The 18,592-nt window shown below is 39.8% G+C and overlaps 2 protein-coding genes across 3 annotated transcripts in view; one reads left to right on the top strand and one right to left on the bottom strand.

Moving 5' to 3' along the window:
• Nucleotides 1-9,249, top strand: part of PKN2 (protein kinase N2) — a 64,171-nt gene extending 54,922 nt beyond the window's left edge. For both annotated transcript variants that reach the window (XM_066623898.1, XM_066623899.1), the window contains 7 exons: nucleotides 1,287-1,463; nucleotides 2,740-2,802; nucleotides 3,075-3,151; nucleotides 4,480-4,622; nucleotides 4,841-4,948; nucleotides 6,358-6,438; nucleotides 6,778-9,249. In XM_066623898.1, the coding sequence (XP_066479995.1) occupies nucleotides 1,287-1,463; nucleotides 2,740-2,802; nucleotides 3,075-3,151; nucleotides 4,480-4,622; nucleotides 4,841-4,948; nucleotides 6,358-6,438; nucleotides 6,778-6,981 (853 nt within the window). In that variant the 3' untranslated portion in view covers nucleotides 6,982-9,249. The remainder of the gene's footprint in view (nucleotides 1-1,286; nucleotides 1,464-2,739; nucleotides 2,803-3,074; nucleotides 3,152-4,479; nucleotides 4,623-4,840; nucleotides 4,949-6,357; nucleotides 6,439-6,777) is intronic.
• Nucleotides 9,250-15,989: 6,740 nt separating this feature from the next.
• The window catches only part of GTF2B (general transcription factor IIB), a 37,614-nt gene continuing 35,011 nt past the window's right edge, over nucleotides 15,990-18,592 (bottom strand). The window contains exons 6-7 of the mRNA XM_066625493.1: nucleotides 17,476-17,757; nucleotides 15,990-16,514 (exon numbers count right to left, since the gene is read on the bottom strand). Coding sequence (XP_066481590.1) covers nucleotides 16,381-16,514; nucleotides 17,476-17,757 — 416 coding nt within the window. The 3' untranslated portion in view covers nucleotides 15,990-16,380. The remainder of the gene's footprint in view (nucleotides 16,515-17,475; nucleotides 17,758-18,592) is intronic.

The raw sequence follows: 18,592 nt of genomic DNA, 5'->3' as shown, positions 1-18,592 counted from the left end.
CCTAATCTACTTATCTATTTCTACCTCTTATTGATTTATCCATTTATTTATATAATATACAATAAATTTTCCCTAATGCTATATTTTCTAAATATTCACTTTACCAAGCGTAAACTAACTTCAATTGCTCATTAATATTAAAACAAAATAATCTAATTACACTTTTTTCTTTGACATAATAACCACATATAAAACAATTCTTCCACACGTTTACATTTCCAGCTATATTTTTTTAATACATTCTAATTCATATTTATCAATTGCATACATATTCTTTTTTTCTTCAAATAAATTTGGACCATTGTTATTAGCTGAATAAATCCTCCAATTTTCTTTAACCTCAGGGTTCTTTTTCTTTCTTACTTTCCATTTTTTCTCCTGTAATATCTTTATCTCTATAACAGAATTTGATAGATCCACACTTTCTTATATAGGGTGTGTTCATTCTTCCAGTTAACTGGGATATATTTTCTCCTTCTTGTTCCAACAAATTTTGTGATTTGTGCACTCCTGTTACTCTGTCCATCTTATCTTTCTTAATCTCCATCAGCAATTAAGATCTCACATCAGTATGTGACAATACTGTCACAGTTAGATTCCTCTGAGAAGAAAGTCCCGTCCCCGTCCCCCCCCGGTCGGGCTTTCAGTTTCCAGATACCTGCGCCGATGAAGATCTTGTCTCTCCTAACAAAGATCTTCAGGTCCTCTCCAGACCTGCAGTATTTGGGGAAAACAAATACATGGGGACATGTCTGTTTGTCCACTGTTGTTGACTCCTCCTCCTCTCCTGCACATGCAGTTCTTGTTAAAAAGAAGTAATTTGTCTCTGTCAGCTATTTGGGAGGAAGCACAAGGGGTTGGATATAGACTTTCCTCCCTTCCAGACAGATGATAGGAACAATTACTTGTTTTTTAAGACGATACCCCATGCACCAGCACAGCTGCTGTGTGTATACAAAGCTGGATCAGAGCCAATATCTTTAGTTGTTCCTGGAATCCTTCATATAGGCCTCCTATAATTCTTTTTCTGTATAACAGGAATCACTAATGGAATGATGTAGAAAATTCTTTAAAATTGTATTTGTTGGATAAGTTTTGGATTCTGTCTTGTAACTAAGTTGGGAGGAAAAACAACTGCAAGGATCTGTGTTGAGAAGGTTTCATGGTATGATGCAGTGCTGCTGCACTTTTCAAGTGGGTTCCTTTAATACCGTTTGCTTCATTGTCAACAGACTATAGTAGTTTAGGCAGCGTTATAATTTCTTCTAAAACATTTCTGCTTTCAGCCTCATGTGTGAAAAGCGAATTTTTGAAACTGTGAACAGCGTAAGGCATCCCTTTCTGGTGAACCTTTTTGCCTGTTTCCAAACCAAAGATCATGTGTGCTTTGTAATGGAGTATGCAGCTGGTGGGGACCTCATGATGCATATTCACACTGATGTCTTTTCTGAACCAAGAGCAGTGTAAGTCTTCAGCCCTGCTGTATAGTCCAACTGGGTAGTTGGCAGGCTTTGATGCAAATGGTTTGATTTGAAACTTATGTGAGAGAGCCCTTCTTAGGGTCAATACAGGCATAATAGTGGCAAACTGTAGTTGGCAGATTGGGAGCTATTTCATGCTTTGAAATCTGGTTTAAAAAAAAAATTGGTTAGCCTTAACTTTAACATAACAGTTTCTTTACAGGGGAAAGGAGAATTTGCTCTTGTTAGGAGTGGTTGGGAGGGATCTCTGAGCACAATTCATGCATGACACGCAATCTGAGGCGGCACCACCACCCAACTTAAAATCTAGTGCTTAGCTCCCTCTTCCTGCATGGGACAGAGGAGTGATCCCCTTACACCGATGAAGTTTGGGAAGAGACGAATTGCTGGGAAAAAACTGGTGTTGGATGCTGGCTGATGAGCTTTTGTGTGCTGCCATTCTGTTGCCTGTCATTTGTGTGTTATGCTTTTTGTGTTTCATTGGGTTTTATCATGATGTTTTGTCGCTGCAAGCCGCCTTGGATCTATTTGGACAAGAGGTGCAAGATACAACTCTGTTTAAATAAATTGCGCAAACCATGAGGAGCTTGAGATAAGTGAACAGTGCCTGACACCCCCTCCCTCATGCCTGAAAAGAGGGTTTGATGGCTGTAAAGGGAGTTTTAGTTGAAAGACACTGCTGTGACACATAACTGGCCTTGAGGGAGTAGCTGTACTGGCAGCCTATGCTGCTCTGTAAATGTGTGGCTAACATAAAATAGGTGGAAAGTTTAGCACCGGGACCTGCTTTGTAGAATGAGCATCTGTCAGGACCCGCCGGAAGTGATGTCATGACAGGAAGTGACATCATCAAGCAAGAAAATTTTTAACAATCCTAGGCTGCAATCCTACTCACACTTACCCAGGAATAAGTCCCGTTGACTATCATTGTTCAAAGATTATACATAGTAGCCTGTTAAAAGTACAGGTCTGTCACATTTCCCCAAATGCAGTCACATACCATGGTAGCAACAAGTCTATTACATTAAAAATAAAATATTGCAGTGAATGGGGACCCACCTGAAATTGGCTTGCGACCCACCTAGTGACCCACAGTTTGAGAAACACTGAGGTGAAAGGTATGCTTCTGTGGACTTCATTCTGGCATTTTGAAGTCTGTAGAACTTTACTCATCTGGTTTTCAAAAGTTATGCTTTGTAAAAGCATAAATTGAAGCTTGAAAGGAAAAACTGACACTTTTATTTCTCTTTCTAAACAGATTTTATGCTGCATGTGTGGTTCTTGGGCTGCAATATTTACATGAGCACAAGATAGTTTATAGGTAAGTGTTAATACATAAGATTTGGATTTCTGTTTTGCTTCACATCATGAAGGCACTTATATTGCCTTATATTCTGTGTTCCTTCAGCAAACTAAAAAAATTTACTGTTTTCGCTGCGAGCAGAAAATCATGCTATTTCCAAAAGTCTTAAATTTGTCGATGAAAACAATTTGGTAAATAGTAAATGTTTGTAAGTAGTACTCGCTCCTCCCCTCCAATACCCCGGTTCTGACCATGGCCATAATATACATTGTGTTTAATTTTATTTTTAGGGATTTGAAGTTGGATAACTTGTTGCTGGATACAGAAGGCTTTGTGAAAATAGCTGACTTTGGTCTCTGCAAAGAGGGTAAGTGTTTTCAAAAGTATTTTTTAGTGTCTCATAATAATAGCTATTATGGGCTGAAAGATTTGATCTGTTAGATTAAATACACTCCCCCTTCCTTCTCCTCTGAATTGACTGAAAAGTGCCCAAGATTAATTGGACAGAATATTATTTCATTGTTAAACAATAGTTTGAATACAAGTACTTTAGTATGCTTCTTGCTTCAGAACAATTGTTTTTCCCCATATGCAAATACAGTACACTAACAATAAACTAAAATTCATATGATTGCCTGACTATGAGCAAGTGACAATCCTAAAAGACTGTTATGGTAGTGGCAGATATTTCAGTTACACCCCAGGTATCAGGGGATAGCCCCCCCTTCCCACCTTCCCCCCCTCCTTCCCACCTTCCCCCTCCCCTCTCAGACTTGCAGTGATAGGAGATTAGAACCTTCTTCCCTTGCTGAGGAAATGGAATGGTAGTAAGAATGCAGCTTTTTCAGAAAGTGATTTCTGTCAATGTTCTCATTCAATGTTGCAAAGATTGGAGTTATAGAAGGGGAAGTTTGTACCCTTCACTGTGGCCCCTAATTATCTCATGTTGGGAGAGCAAAAGCCCAACATGGGATAATCAGGTTGTCTTGGAAGGGATGTAGTTGAGGGGGTGAGGAGCTGCAGTGCTTCTCCTACTGCAGGAGCAATTGTGTCATTGTCAGGAGTACTCAGGTGCTCTCTTTGACACTTTTAAAAGGTCCTTTAAAAGGACTCTTAGCTGAGAGGAAGTTTCAGGTTGAGCAGGTGGCAAACCTGAGAAATTTCCCACAGCTAATCCTATGACTTGACCATCTTCTTTCCCAAGGGCTACTTGAGAGACATTACATAGCTCGTGTTGTTATTGAGGCTGCAGTCCATTGTAGATTTGCCTGTTGTAAAGACAAAATTGCATTTCTGTCACTTGTTTGTATGACAGTGTTGAAAAAGAATGCGCACATTTTCTGTAACTGCTTTAGCAAATTGAAATTTCATATCTTTCTCCAAGTTCAGTTATTTTTTTAAGTGACGAGAGTAGTTTAAATGGATCCTCTGGTGTTTGGAAACCTGGCCTGCTTTTAATAAAATGCCCAACCCAATTCCATTTTTGAATTCTAGGCCGAGTTGACGGAACAGGCAAAACATAAAAGGGGGGAGATTATGGAGGAATGTTCTGTATTTTAAGTCAGTGGTAATAAGCAGCACTAATTTAAGTAATTCCAGTATTTCTAGACACTTAACAAAATTAGTTTTTTTACTAGAAGATGGATGTGGAAGGGAATTTTATGTAGCATTTAAACATTTGTGGTGGTGTTTCAGGAATGGGATTTGGTGACAGGACAAGTACATTCTGTGGCACTCCAGAATTCCTTGCTCCGGAAGTGTTGACAGAAACATCATATACAAGAGCTGTAGACTGGTGGGGTCTTGGTGTGCTCATCTATGAAATGCTGGTTGGTGAGGTAAGCTTCACACAATGTCAAACCCTTTTCCTTACACTGGGAGGGTAAAGCAAGACATCTCCTTTGTTTTGGGAGTTGGGGGATTGATAGAGCCCTGTTAAGCTGGGCTCACTTCTTCCCTCCTGGCTTTTTATTTTGGTAAACTTTGAGTTGACTTTTTCCAAGAAAATGATTAATATTTCATTCTAGAATGTACTCATACATGTGACTTTTTTCAGTCTCCCTTCCCTGGCGATGATGAAGAGGAGGTTTTTGACAGTATTGTAAATGATGAAGTAAGATATCCTCGGTTTCTTTCTACAGAAGCCATCTCAGTAATGAGAAGGGTAAGACTGTACTCCTAATGTGTATGTTCTGTTAGCATTACAGTTTTCTCTAAACCACAACCATGTTTATTAAGGGAAGCAATGAATATTAAAGCCATTAGTTTCCATGTTCTTATATCTAGTCTGTATCTGAAAGTCATTAATGCTAAAAGTAATTTATTTTGAAAATAAATTATGTTCTCATATTGAGCATTAGTTATTATCTAGAAAAATAATGCACTCTGTAGTTTGATTTACATTATTAACATTTTTTAAAAAGCAACAATTTCTTCTTCTTGATGATGATAGCCAAGGCTTTCCATGATTATTTGCTCTCGTGTGCATCTAACTAGGAATTTTGATCCATTGAGTCATGATAATCTTTTGAATTTATAGAGTGATTCTTTGCTGGTTTACAGAAAAGTACAGGTCCAACCTTGTTATACACAGATTTTTTATACTCGGATTTGACTCAACACGAATGGCCCCTGCAAATGAGAAGGAATGTGCTGATCCCTGGAAAAGGGAAAAAGCACCCCTTCAAAATCAGTTTTAAAAACTGCTTTTTACTGTTGTAGAGAGACAGTCATGCAAGAGATTACAGCAGTGGCATTCAAATTGGGGCATCATGACCTCCCAACCAGAAGGTCCTGGGCTCCAATCCATCAATCATTCTCTCTCCAGGAAAACCCCTCCCTTCCCCCTGAGCAGCTGAAAAAAGGCTAAATGCCAGTGATTATCACCTTCTCCATGCTTTCCCCCTCACTGTGGCTCCTGTTGAAGAGAGGGATTGCTGTTGCCTAGTGAAGCCTAAGTGCCTAGAGAGGGACTATGCCTCTGTGTGCATTCCAAAAGGTCAGCAAGGCTGTTTTAAATCACTGGAGCAAAGAGACTTTGTTCTTTAAATTGATTTGCTTTAGTGTGGTTTTTTTTTTTACCATCCACGTGAGTTCTGTGAACAGAACCCTCGCGCATAATGAGACTCAACCTGTATTAGTATATTTTACTAGCATAAACTCTTTAGAGCACTGTTTCTAAAACTGTGGGTCAGGACCCACTAGGTGGGTCATGAGTCAATTTAAGGTGGGTCCCCATTAATTTCAATATTTTATTTTTAATATATTAGATTAGATGCTTCCATGGTATGTGACTGCATCTGGGGAAATGTTACAGCTCTCTACTTTTAACAGGCTACTATGTATATACTTTTACCAATGATGGTAAATGGGACCTACTCCTGGGTAAGTGTGAGTAGGATTGTTAAAATGTTCCTGCTTGGTGATGTCACTTCCAGTCATGACATCACTTTCAGTGGGTCCTGACAGATTCTCATTGTAAAAAATGGGTGCTGGTGCTAAAAGTTTGAGAAGCACTGCTAGAGAAATGTATTTCTCAGGCAGATTACCAGCTACTTTCTTGATATTGTTTAGCTTCTGAGGAGAAATCCAGAGCGGCGCCTCGGTGCTGGTGAAAAAGATGCAGAAGATGTCAAAAAACATCACTTTTTCAGGGTGAGTGCCAGTCCTGTGTGTCTTGCTAACCCTTCTGGTTGGAACTGCATCCTTCAGGAACTTCCTGACTCGCTTCATTTAAGGCTGTCTTGAAAATAAACCTTTTCTGTGAAACCTTAGTCCCAAGCCTTTCCCCTACCCTAACTAAATTTAAGTCTGCTTTCTCCACCTCCATCTCTTTCCTTCTCTTTGTCTTCCTTTTGTCACTTCCTAAGTTGTAAGCCCCTTGAGGCAGAGACCTTTCTTTTCTCTCATCATAAAGCACCACATACACTTGATGGTGCTATGCAAATAAATGACCACAGCAGGAGGTGTTAACTGATGTGGTTTCTCTCATAGGTGATAGATTGGAACGCATTGCTTGCCAAGAAAGTGAAGCCACCTTTTGTGCCCATCATTCGAGGGCGGGAAGATGTCAGCAATTTTGACGATGAATTTACCTCAGAAGCGCCTATTCTCACTCCACCCCGGGAGCCCCGGATACTGTCAGAAGATGAGCAGGACATGTTCAGAGACTTTGATTACATTGCTGATTGGTGTTAATCCCGTAGACACTGTGAAATTCTAGCTGAATGGCTCCTGAGAACAGCATCCCCCTCCCCAAGAATACCAGCCATTGGATTGGTCACTGTGCTGCCTGTAGCTTCTGATTTTTAAATCGCATGAAGATTTTTTTAAAGTACTGTGTTTGAATACACATGAGGAGTGGCCTCTTTTTTTGTGTATATATATTTTTTAATCTTGAGCACTGGAAAGCAATTCTGTGCAGCTCTTTAAGCTGAATCAGTGGGTACAGGCAGTGTTCCACTCTTCTACTTGTACTGTATCTTTACTTTTCTGCAGCAGAAAATATTGCAAAAGACCTGCCTTAAGAAGCAGGGCCACAACCAGACACTGTGCTAGACTGATGATCATCTGCCCAGGTTTGATTTGGAAGAAGGCAAAGGCTGTCCATGTGTAAAAATATTAACCTCCAAAATATAGACCTAAACACTGCTAAGCACTCTGTTGACCTGAGTTTTTTTAAATAATGAGGATTAAGAACTTATGCCTTGTTTTGTAAACATTCTATGGTATTTATTAGGGGTCAACTTTTTAAAAGCCTTACCTATAAAAACAGTATAAGTGCTTCCATTTTTGAAAAAAAAAGAGAGAGGACCGGTCCTGAAAAGTTTACCAAAGTCACTTGCCAAACAATTTTTGCCTTTAACCTCTTTAAATGCTGTTCAGAAATAACCAGCAGAGATGAAGAATGTAGTGAATATGAATGTGTCTTCAGTCTTAACCAGGAATACTTCTAATGTGTGCATTCCCCAAATGCAGTCACTGTTCTGTATGTTTGAAGTCAGTTCTTTTCCCCACTAATTCCGCGGATTGATTATTGTAGCAAATCCCTTATCGAGCTAGCTCATTCATCTTACACATGTTGACTTGGTCTTGCCATATTGTCCTTAGAGAATGAGGATTTTTCATTGTATACATGTGGTGTACATGTATATTTGGAAGCTATAGTGTATCTTTGTTTTCAAGCATTTAGGTTAATTGTACCACTTCCACTACTTTTGTCCAGTGGCCATGTGAATGTATTGTTTAAACCCATATTTTAATGGGGTGAAAACACACTTGTATACATTTGAAGGCCACTGAATCCCAGAATCTCCATTGGCAATTACTGAGCATAAGGGTGAAAGCAATATGTTTAAGAGAATGTATAAATATTTTTGATAAAGCATGTATATTTTAAGGCTCTATGACTATGCTGTACCTCAAGTCAGAATGTCTTTGACCAGACACTGTGTGTGTTTTTTACAGACTTGCATAGCTCTGCACAAATATTCTGTAAAAATATTTTAAATCTGTCTGTGGAAAATAACATTCCACTTTTCTTAGCATATTCAGATGAGATTCTGGGATCAACCTCATCCTCAAGATCAAGTTTGTGTGAGGTTTAAAGTCACTCATAGAGACATAATGCTCTTTCTGGAAGTTCATTGCATTAAAGAAAAGCAGTTGTTTTAACCATGTTGACTTTGAGTGGAGATAGTACAGCAGTAAGGTGCTATTCTCAAAGCATGAGCTTTTTCTAGTTCACTTTTTGGGGGGCCTGACTGATATGCTAAGTTTTTACTAAATTTTTTAAAAATTTATTTTATGAGGCCTGCCAGAATACAAAATGTAATGGCATCACTAGAATAATGTAAACGTCAGTTGTCCTAAAAGGGGCAATGGTTAAACACTAAAATAATCATGAATTTATACATATATAAATCTGAAATCACAAATGGCAAAATTCAACATGTTTTGAAATTGCTACTTTTGCTATTTCTTTTCAACTTCAAATAGCTATATCCCAATCAAACAGAACACTACACACCTGAGGTACAGTCTGCTAGCCCTTTTACTCTCAAATTATAGATCTACAGACAGCTGAGTCCCAAGAGGGTGCTTCAGATTTAAATCCTACAGAAATAACTTTTTTGTAAGTACATCTTGTACAGAAATATTTGTAATCTAAGTAAATCTCTAAAAAAATTAGAGGCAGGGTATGTTCACAGTTAAGCTGAAAGAAAGCACTAACTTTATCTTGTTTTAAAAATTATTTAGGCAAATTAAAGATTTTAAACTCTAGATTGTAAATATATTTTGCTATTCTTGTGTGTGGCTGCTGAAGCACTTTGTAAAGAAATTAGGATATTTTAGAATGGTACACTATGCATTAAAATGAAATGTGCCTTTTAACAATGTCTCGCAGTTAACTATCACAAATTAAAGTTTAGTGAAATTTGTATATGAAAACATGATTTACTGATTGAATGGTATAATCTTGTGGTGTTTGATCTTTTTTTCTAGATAAAAATTGTCTCTAGAACTTTGCTTGAATTACCTTTCTTTCAAGGTTAATAGGTCTAATTCTTATACTGTAATTCTTTGGCCACAATCCTAACCAGGTCTACTCAGAAGTTGCGTTCAATGGAACTTACTCCCAGGAAAGTGAGGTTAGGATTGCAGCCTTAGTCACATAACTTGAGTGCCATAGTTCATCAAAACACTGGACAATGAAACAGGTGATCCTTTAATGCAGGGGTCCCCAGGCTTTATTGCCAGGGCAACATTACTCAGGGTGAGTCATAGTAGGTAAGTTACAGACCCCCACCCCAAAGAATTTTATCAGGTTTAGCTGCCACTGCTTTTGGGGAAAGGCCTCTTCACTTGTTCCACCCTCTTCCCTAGTGTGAACAGTAACAAAACTGCTGTCTGAGTTCTTCCCTTATGCATGTCTTCTGTTTATGCCATGGCCAATTACTAGTGAGTAGCAGAGGTGCTTATTAAAGAAAGGGCTGCATTCACATGGGGGGGGAGGAGGTGGTTAAAATCTCTTTTTCTATGTCCTGAGTAAGGGTAATGGGGTTGGCCTTTGTCCAAAATTTGGTCCCAATCTTAAGCAATCAAGCAGAGTATAATTGATACAGTAAATGAAGAGCTTACTGGAGGATGTCGGAAGCCTATGAATAACCCACAACAACAAGAGTTTAAAACTGACTTGACATCTTGGGAGCATCTTTCTGATAATTGTCTTGATGTCCTAATGAAATGTTGACCTATTGCCAATATATTTGCCCCAGGCTGCCATGCTCTCTGCCATGATAACAAAAAGCACTAACTATGGATAGAATTTTCATGCCCCAGCTATAGCAGCCAAGGATAGGGAAGAGACATAGGAAAGATTTCTGCCAAGTGAAAAGTTCAGAAGGATTCTGCTGATGTTTTTAAAACATTGCCTAAAGAAGCTGATAGGTTTTTTTAAACTGTCAAGCTTTATGCTATGCAGGTCTAGATCTAAATAAGCTTGTTCTACTTTATTATCTTCTTCTCCACACAATTATGGCTTAAGAATGTTGTTGAAGCAGGGGGGAAACAAAAATAGCACTGGCCTAAGTTAAGCAGCCCTCAGCCTGCAAAGTGAGGCTGATGGTTTTTAGATGAAGTAGTCATTTATCATATTCTAGAAGTTCTATCCTCATCAGTCAAAATGATGTGCAATTGCTAAAGTGCAGCACTCCTGCCCCTCCAGTGTTCTCTAGCCCACCACTTTCCAGTAGTCTGGGGTGGTCAGTACTGCCCTTCACCTACACCAGGGGTGTCAAACATAAGGCCTGGGGGCTGGATGTGGCCCCCAGAAGCTTTTTATCTAGCCCTCAGGTTCTTAGCTGCTGAGCAGTGCTGGGGTGTTACTGCTGAAATGGCAGCCCACCTGAAAATTGGGCTTTCCCATATCATGAAATAGGATCAAATCTTATGTATTTTCTCTTCTGTCATTTGCAGTTAAGGTGCTGCTTTCTGGTCATCTGGACTGAAGGATGATGCTTTAGAACTCTGACAAACTAAAAATTAAGAGTGGCATTGAAAAGGGATTACATTCAGCTGAGCTGTGGAGGAGCTAAACCAAACCCCTAGGAGGGAGGAAGAGAAACTATGATTGAACACTATGGTATATCAGTACTTAAGAACTATTGGACTGCCTGCTACATGTTCCACACAGGCAGGTAATACTTACACTAGATCTAGTCTTTCTGACCAGTGAGTGTGCCTGGTTTTATTAGCCTTACCCTGTTCACCACTTAGCAAGCCATCTACTGTGAATGTGGAAGGTGAGGACATAAGTTAAATGTGCTCTGGAAGAAAAGTCCTCTGGAGGAAAATGGCCAATGCTCACTGGTAGATCACACGATCTGGCAAAGACCTCTATAAGACTCCCTTTGTTGTTGCAACAATTGTTACGTGGGCTAAAATTAGCTAGACCAATCGGTGAACTAAGACTGCTTCATATGCTCAAGTATAGCTCCAACAGCCTAGGCACTTCTTAAACATTCCTCCATCCAATTTGTCATCTTGAGAATTGCAGCCTTTGTGCAATGGCTCAAGTTGTCCATTGTGAAGGCCTACAGGGCAATGAACTTCAGTTTCTAATTAGATGATGTGCAGGATTGCCTCTCTAGGCCTTCCTGGGCCAGCTCTTTGGAGTCACACCCACAGCTGTGAGCTCCCGAACAAGGCAAGCTAGCAGAAAGTGACAGAGCTTAGTGAAGTGTGCAGAAAAGGCCAGAGCTTGTTGCTGGTGTATCTGTCACACCTGTTGTTGGCATCCTTCAGTCTCAGGCGACTATGGTATCACACTCTGAATGGTAGTTCTGGAACAGAGTGTCCTCTCCAGTGCACGAAGCCTGGGTAAGGTAGGTATGAAGGATAGACTATTTCCCGTGCAGCAAATCCCCCCTTTCCACATCACTGAAATGGTTCAATGGAAAGGCAGAGGCCAATACGGTTGGTTCCAGCGGCGTCCCAGGAGTTGCCAGAATGTGACTGTGTTCAGCCATGAACTGCCTCAGGGACTCTGGCTCCGGATTTTGCCTCGAGGTTGACTCCTGAAGCCTTTTCCATAACTGGATGTAGCCACAAGGCAGTGGAGGTTTGGGATCAGAGTTTTCCTTCTCTCAGAGGAGTTGCCTTCCCAGGCTAAGGAGTCCCATCTACCTGGTGGCTGTTTAGTCGCCTCTTACCACAAGCGCAGCCAAACTGAGGGCCTATTCTTATCTGCAGCCCCCAGGATCTGTCACACCAAGCACTATGAAGACCAAGAGAATCATAGTGGTGACCTATCATACAAGGTGAGTATCATGCTTAGAAGTATGAGTTACACCCGTTTGAAATGCAAGCTAGCCTCCCTGCTAAAGGAGAAGGTTGTAGGGCTTAATGCAAAGGTTTCCACATTGCTACTTGGGGGAACAAGTGGTGGTATGTTTGCTGTTGCAGGTCAAGGTTACAGTAAGAAAGAGCAGGATCCTAGTCACGAACAGGTGGCTACAAAAATGGTGGCACCAGCATTGGTTTGATTTCTTGGACTATGACCTAAGCTATGAAGGATTCTTGGCAGAAAATAGGTTGCACCTCATGAGTACATGAGAAAGGAATGTGTTTAGCAGGAAGTTTCCAAGACTCACCAAGATGACTTTAAACTAAACACCAATGGGAAGACAATAGTGGCATCAAGGATGCCAAGGATGGCATCACCCACTGCAGGAAACCTGCACATCACCCCCATGATGGATCTCCTTCCATGCAGTGGGTGGGGCAACACCTCAGGGGGTGGGCATGGTGATACACCACTGCCCTACCTCACTGGTTTTTTTGGCTATAACGTTTGATAGAATAGGGAGATTTCAATGTGCTTTGTTTCACTGTATTCTGCATGATATTCCACAGTGAATGATATACCAAGATTTTAAAAACTTTGGCTAGTAGTGGTGTCACTGGTCCTGAGCACAGCACCTGGTGTGGTCCACACCCTCCTAGTAACACCACTGGAAGACAGACAAAATCACAGGACCAAATATAAACAGGAGTCACTTGGGACAAAAATATAAGATACAAAGGAACCAGGAGGGGCATACCTAAAGTCTCTAAAATCTATACTGTACACTAGTGTACAGTGTATGGAAAACAGATAAAGCAAGCTCAAAATCTTAATGTGGAAGGCAAATATGATGGAACACTGATGGGATGAAATTCATGAGAAGAATACAGGAGAAAAATTCAGGTATCTGAACATGAAAACTGGTTAAAAGTATCTGGGGTAGAGTAGAAGGAGAGGAATAAGAGCACTACCTTCATGGGAGTCTACTGTAGCTAGGGTCAGGTAAGCAGAAGTTAGGGACAAGATTGCCAAGCAGAGAGATAACCATAGTGTTAACAAAGGACTTTGACATCTGCTCAAAATCTCAAAAAAGAGTGGCAGTCCAATAATTTCTTAACTTGCCATACCGAAAACACCATCATTTGAAAGTTGAAGAAAAAGGGAGTCAGCCCTCCTGGTTTTAATTCCTATCAATAGGCAAGAATTGGTCAAGAGTTAAAATGGACAAAAATGGGACTTTGGGCAAAAGTAACCATATATCTGGGAATTCTTGGAAATACCAAGGGAAAGAAAACTTAAAGCTAATCAAATATGTATCCTGGATTTCAGGAAAGCTGATTTTAATGGGCTCAGAGAACAATTACTTTTCATCTCATACTGGAACTGTTAAAGGAGAAAATTGGCCAAGAGGGATTGGATTTTTTGAAATCATGTACTGAAGGCACGTTACTGAAGGCACATGAGAAGAAAAGCTGAGAATACCAGTGTGGCTGAACAGACAGTCTTCTGAAAAAGATGAAAAGCAAGAGTATGTACAAGTCATAGGAGGAATAGTTAACTACACAAACATAGTCCAATCTGCAGAGATGATGTCAGGAAGGCTAAAGAACAGGATGAGCGTAGGCTAGCAAGGGATGCAAAAATACTAATGGGTTTTTTTTTGTAATGTCCAAAGGAAGAGGAAAGTCAAGGAGCTGGTATGCCTGTTGCATGAACAAAATAAGGAAGTAGGAACAGACAAGCGAGTGAAAATAGAGCTTTATTCTTATTTTGCATCTGTCTTCTCCCACAAGGGGAAGGTGGTCCAACCTAGCAGCTAAAATAATGAAGAACTGTGTGCATCATGACTCAGAACTGATGGGAGATGGTAAGGGATCAACATCACTAAAGTCCCCAGAATCAGATTAACTACACCCCAGGATACTGAAGGAACTTGTGGATGCGATCTCAGAACCACCATTTGTAATCATTGAGAAGTTCTTGAGAACAGATGAGGTGCATGACATGAGCAAATGTCCCCATATTTAAAGAGAAACATGATGGAGTCTAGATCATTCTGACATTGATACCTAGAAATATCCTGGAACAGATTAAGCAGAATACTTGTGAGCACTTAAAAACGGAGTGATTTCTAGGAGTCAGAAGTGGTTTACCAAGAACAAGCCATGCCAAATTGATCTCATCTTCTTTGATAAACTAGTCTGGTAGAATTGGAATGCTGTTGACAGTATACCAAGGCAACAGTAAAGCATTTTAGCAAGTCTCCCAGTATGATTGTGACATGGGTTCAAAGATGCTGGATCAACCGAATCCAACAAATGCTACTAAACAGCCGGAGGGAGGTATCAAGTAGTACGTCACAGGACACTATCTTGGGCCCTGTTCTCATCCATATTTTTTATAAATGACCTGGATGAAGGAGTATAGGGAATTTCCTATCTAATTTATAGATAATCCAAAGCTGGGAGAGTGGGGGAGATAGCTAACATCTTGGAAGACCAAATCAGAATTCAAGTTGATCTTGACTGGTTGTGTCATTGAGTCAAGATGTGTCATGGCACAAGTTGAAGTTGAATAGACAAATGCATAGTCCTGTATGTAGGTAGAAACAAACAAAAATGAAACAAAACAGAGGCACATATGCTGCTTCCACGCCAGGTTTTTCCCCATCCTGTACATGTGAAAAGGATGTACATGTCTTAATGGACCCCAAGCTGAATATGAACCAGCAGTGTGCCAAGGCTGTAGGAAAAAAGTGAATTCATTCCTGAACTGCACCAGCAGGCAGAGAGCACAAGCAGTACTGGTTCTACCCTACTGTGCACTAGTAAGACCTCACATGGAATACTGTGTCCAGTTTTGGGCACCATGTTTTAAGGACATTGATCAGCTAGAGCAGGTTCACAGAACAGCAACTAAGATGATGAGGGGTCTGTAAACAAAGTACTATGAAGGATGGTTAAAGAAACATTATGTTTCACTGGATGGCCATCTGTCAGGTATACTACCATAACCTGCAGTGAGTAGGGGAGTTGGACTAGAGGGCCTCCAAGAGACCTTTCCACTCCAATATTCTATGATTCTGCAATCTGCTTTTGGAGAAGGCATCTCAGAGGGGAACTAGTAGCCTTGTATAGGCACCACAAAAAGTTTCAATCATCTTCCTTACTCCCTATGTTCTGTGGGTGAGTAACAGTGCTTTAGCATGCTCCAAGATCTGGTTCACTGCCAAGACACAAGTAGAAGAATAGAACATCGAGATTCTGAACTACCCCCTTCTCCAAGACAAAATAAAAATAGCAGAAGTAAGAGGCAATTTCTGTCTGTGTTCCTGAATTTGCAAAGAAAGCAAGGTAACAGTGGGCCCTCCTTATCCGCATGCTCAGCATCCATGAATTTCATTATCCATGGATACTGAGCTGGTGATTGGAGGGCCTCAGAAGGCCTCCTGGACGCAACCCAAAGTCACTTCCAGTTCATGCTGGCAACTTCCAATCATATCTGGAAGTGTCCTGAAGCTTTCCAGTCACTGATTTCATTAACTGCTGAATTCTGTATCGGGGCGGGAGGGGGAGGAGATGTCCTGGAACAAATCTCCTGTGGATATCAAGGGTCCACTGTAGTCTTACAGAAAGAATCAATACATATCCTTTGCATAGTTGACTTATTTTCTAAGATGACTACAACATTTGTGTATACAAATGCAAGTAAATGTGTGCTTTTTTTCTTTATTTGTTCAAACTTTCCAAACTATAAATGGCATTTATAACCAAAGAACTTTTAAAACATAAAAATCCTGGTATAGAATCTAACTAAGAAGAAAACTGAAGAATTAAAAAAAAAGTCTTATTCTCTAAGGATATTTATTTATTCAGAACAAAGTCACATAGTGAAACCTGCAGGACTGTAAATGTTTTTGGAAAACAATTTATTCAGGAATTAGAATTTGAAATATTTTCCAAAATACATTTTACCAGATCTCTACAAAAGAACTCTAAGTACATACAATAAGAAATTAGGCTTGTTGCAATGGTTATTAAATAATTAGTTACTTTCACTATTATGTACATAAAAAATGTCACGAAATGAATCTTGTGTACATCTGGAATGTGTTCCAATTCATCAGTTAGGCTTTCTTCACATCCTTTAACCAGTTCAGCAACTTGAAGGCTCAACAAGCAATGCTTTTTATACACCTCTTGCAAGTCAAAATCAATTCTTTTTTGTAGGACTGAAGAGCCATAAGAACTTCACAGCTGTGGCAGCTTGTCTACTGGTGTGTCAAATTTGAAATCTGCAGGGAAAAGATCTGGAGCCCGTGGATAAATCAGCCTATATGATTGTCTGATTGTAACATCAGCTACACCGGCAATGTCTCCAATTTCTGCAATAAAATCCAAGGCAGACCCATTAACATTTTGTCTGCTGAAAGTTACAAATATGAAGTGTTTCCAAAGTACATCTTAAAATATGCAACTTTCCCAACATTTTGTTTGAGAACCATTAAGGATACACAAGAAGAATGGAAGCCCTTAAATTAATTTCTCCCCCTCTGCCAAGGAAAAAAGATTACAAGAGCCTGAGTGGAGAGAGAAAGAGAGCAATGCAGTGGAGCAGCAGAAGTAGTCGCATATTCTATTAACTAAAAGGCTGCAGCAATAGCCACCTTCATGTCACACACATGAGGCAGGGCAGCAATTCTGCTGCTCACATTCATTTGAAAATTTTATACCTTGCCTTTCCCATGCCAAAGTAAATGCCCAAGGTGGCTTACAAATAAAATGCACAAAATATCACAATAAGTAAAATCATTAGAACAAAACAAAAAACCCCAAAACACACACACCACACAACCATTAAGAGGGGGGTAACAATTTGATCCAGAAGGAAGCAGTCAACCCATAGCACCATTACAGAGGCGTAGAGGGCAAAAATCCACCCATCAACCCAATGCCTGCATATCTGCAACTGACCTCTGAGAGTCAGGCAGAGTAAATGCTAGGCACCATGAGGAACTTTCTAGCTGCCATGGCAACCCAATGCCCAGGGTTTGTCATGTATATTCTGAACAACTTGGAAATAAATACTCACTATAGCTGTACAATATATTGCTAGCTTGGCAAATACTCAATCTGGCATAGCTTTGTCCAAGAACTTAATCCAAAGGGAAAAAATGACAGGAAGGCTAATTACTGAACAAGCTAAACATTTCCCATCAAGAATCAGGAGAATCATTACAGCGCTTTCACAACAATGCCGATTTGTTCTCTTTCCAAAGTACCCCCCGTCCCAGAAGAAATAAAGTCAGACTTATTAATGGAAAAACAGAGATGCAAAGAAGTTACCTTTCTGGGTCCTCTTCTCTGCTGAAGCTTGAGAAGCCATATAAATAGCAGCTGCTGCAACAGAGATGGGACTCCTCCCAGGAACCAAGTCTAACTCCACAGCTTTACGTGCAATGTGTGTCGCTGCCATCTGGACTTGCTTAGGTAGACCCAAGTTTGAACAAAATCTGGACATGAAATCTCCAGTTGTGATCAAATCCACACTCGTTTCCAAAGCCTTCAAAATAAGCTTAAAACACCGGCCTATTTCTTTTTTTGAAATTCTGGAGACTGCACATATTTCTAAAGAAACACACAAAAAACACACAAGATCCAAAAAGGTTAAATGTAAACTTGCCATGAGTTGAAACAAAGGCTCCCAAGTCATTCTTGCTCAGACTACAAAGTTTAACCTCTACCCATTTGTCAACACCTTTGATGTTTACAGCAGATCCCATAATTCAATCTATGTAACCATTAAACTGATATCCAGTTTCAGAGAAAAGTTCTGTTTCACATAATAACTCAAGTCCTAGTCACCAATCCAGCAGTTGGAACAATCCAGCAGTTCAGGAACATAGTAACACTTTTAATTGCATCAAAATATCTACCCAGCACTATAGGCAGGAAGGGAGATATTAAATAGAAGAGTTACTAAACAGATCATATATAAGCAGTTACTACTGGACAAAGGGGTGAAAGCAAAGTTTGTCAGTAGTTCCCTAAAACAAGAACAATGCAGATTGTACACTACACAGTACACCTGCAGATTATGAACACCACAGAAAAAACTATTTTATCTGCATATTCTGGTTGTTTCTCATGAATCTTGGTACCTTGTCCCTTATCTGAGGCAGTCTCTGCCTGCTTTTCCTTCCTATATTCCTATAGCAACAAAAAAGAAAAAGCTCCAAACAAGAAAAAGCCAACAGAATTATGCACAATAATGTGCTATTTTGTTTTATCTGCCAAATAATTTCAATCACAAAATTTAGTTCTGTTCAGTTTTATTACAGTCACCGACCAGCATAAAACCAACAATATATTCATAGTATACAACTGAACATACATACTACCCATCACAGCATCCTAACATAGGCTCTTGACAACATTATATACTAAATAGATCTAAGTCTAG

This window comes from Tiliqua scincoides, chromosome 4, assembly GCF_035046505.1.
Source record: "Tiliqua scincoides isolate rTilSci1 chromosome 4, rTilSci1.hap2, whole genome shotgun sequence".
NCBI lineage: Eukaryota > Metazoa > Chordata > Lepidosauria > Squamata > Scincidae > Tiliqua > Tiliqua scincoides.
This window is presented reverse-complemented; position numbering and strand designations above follow the sequence as displayed.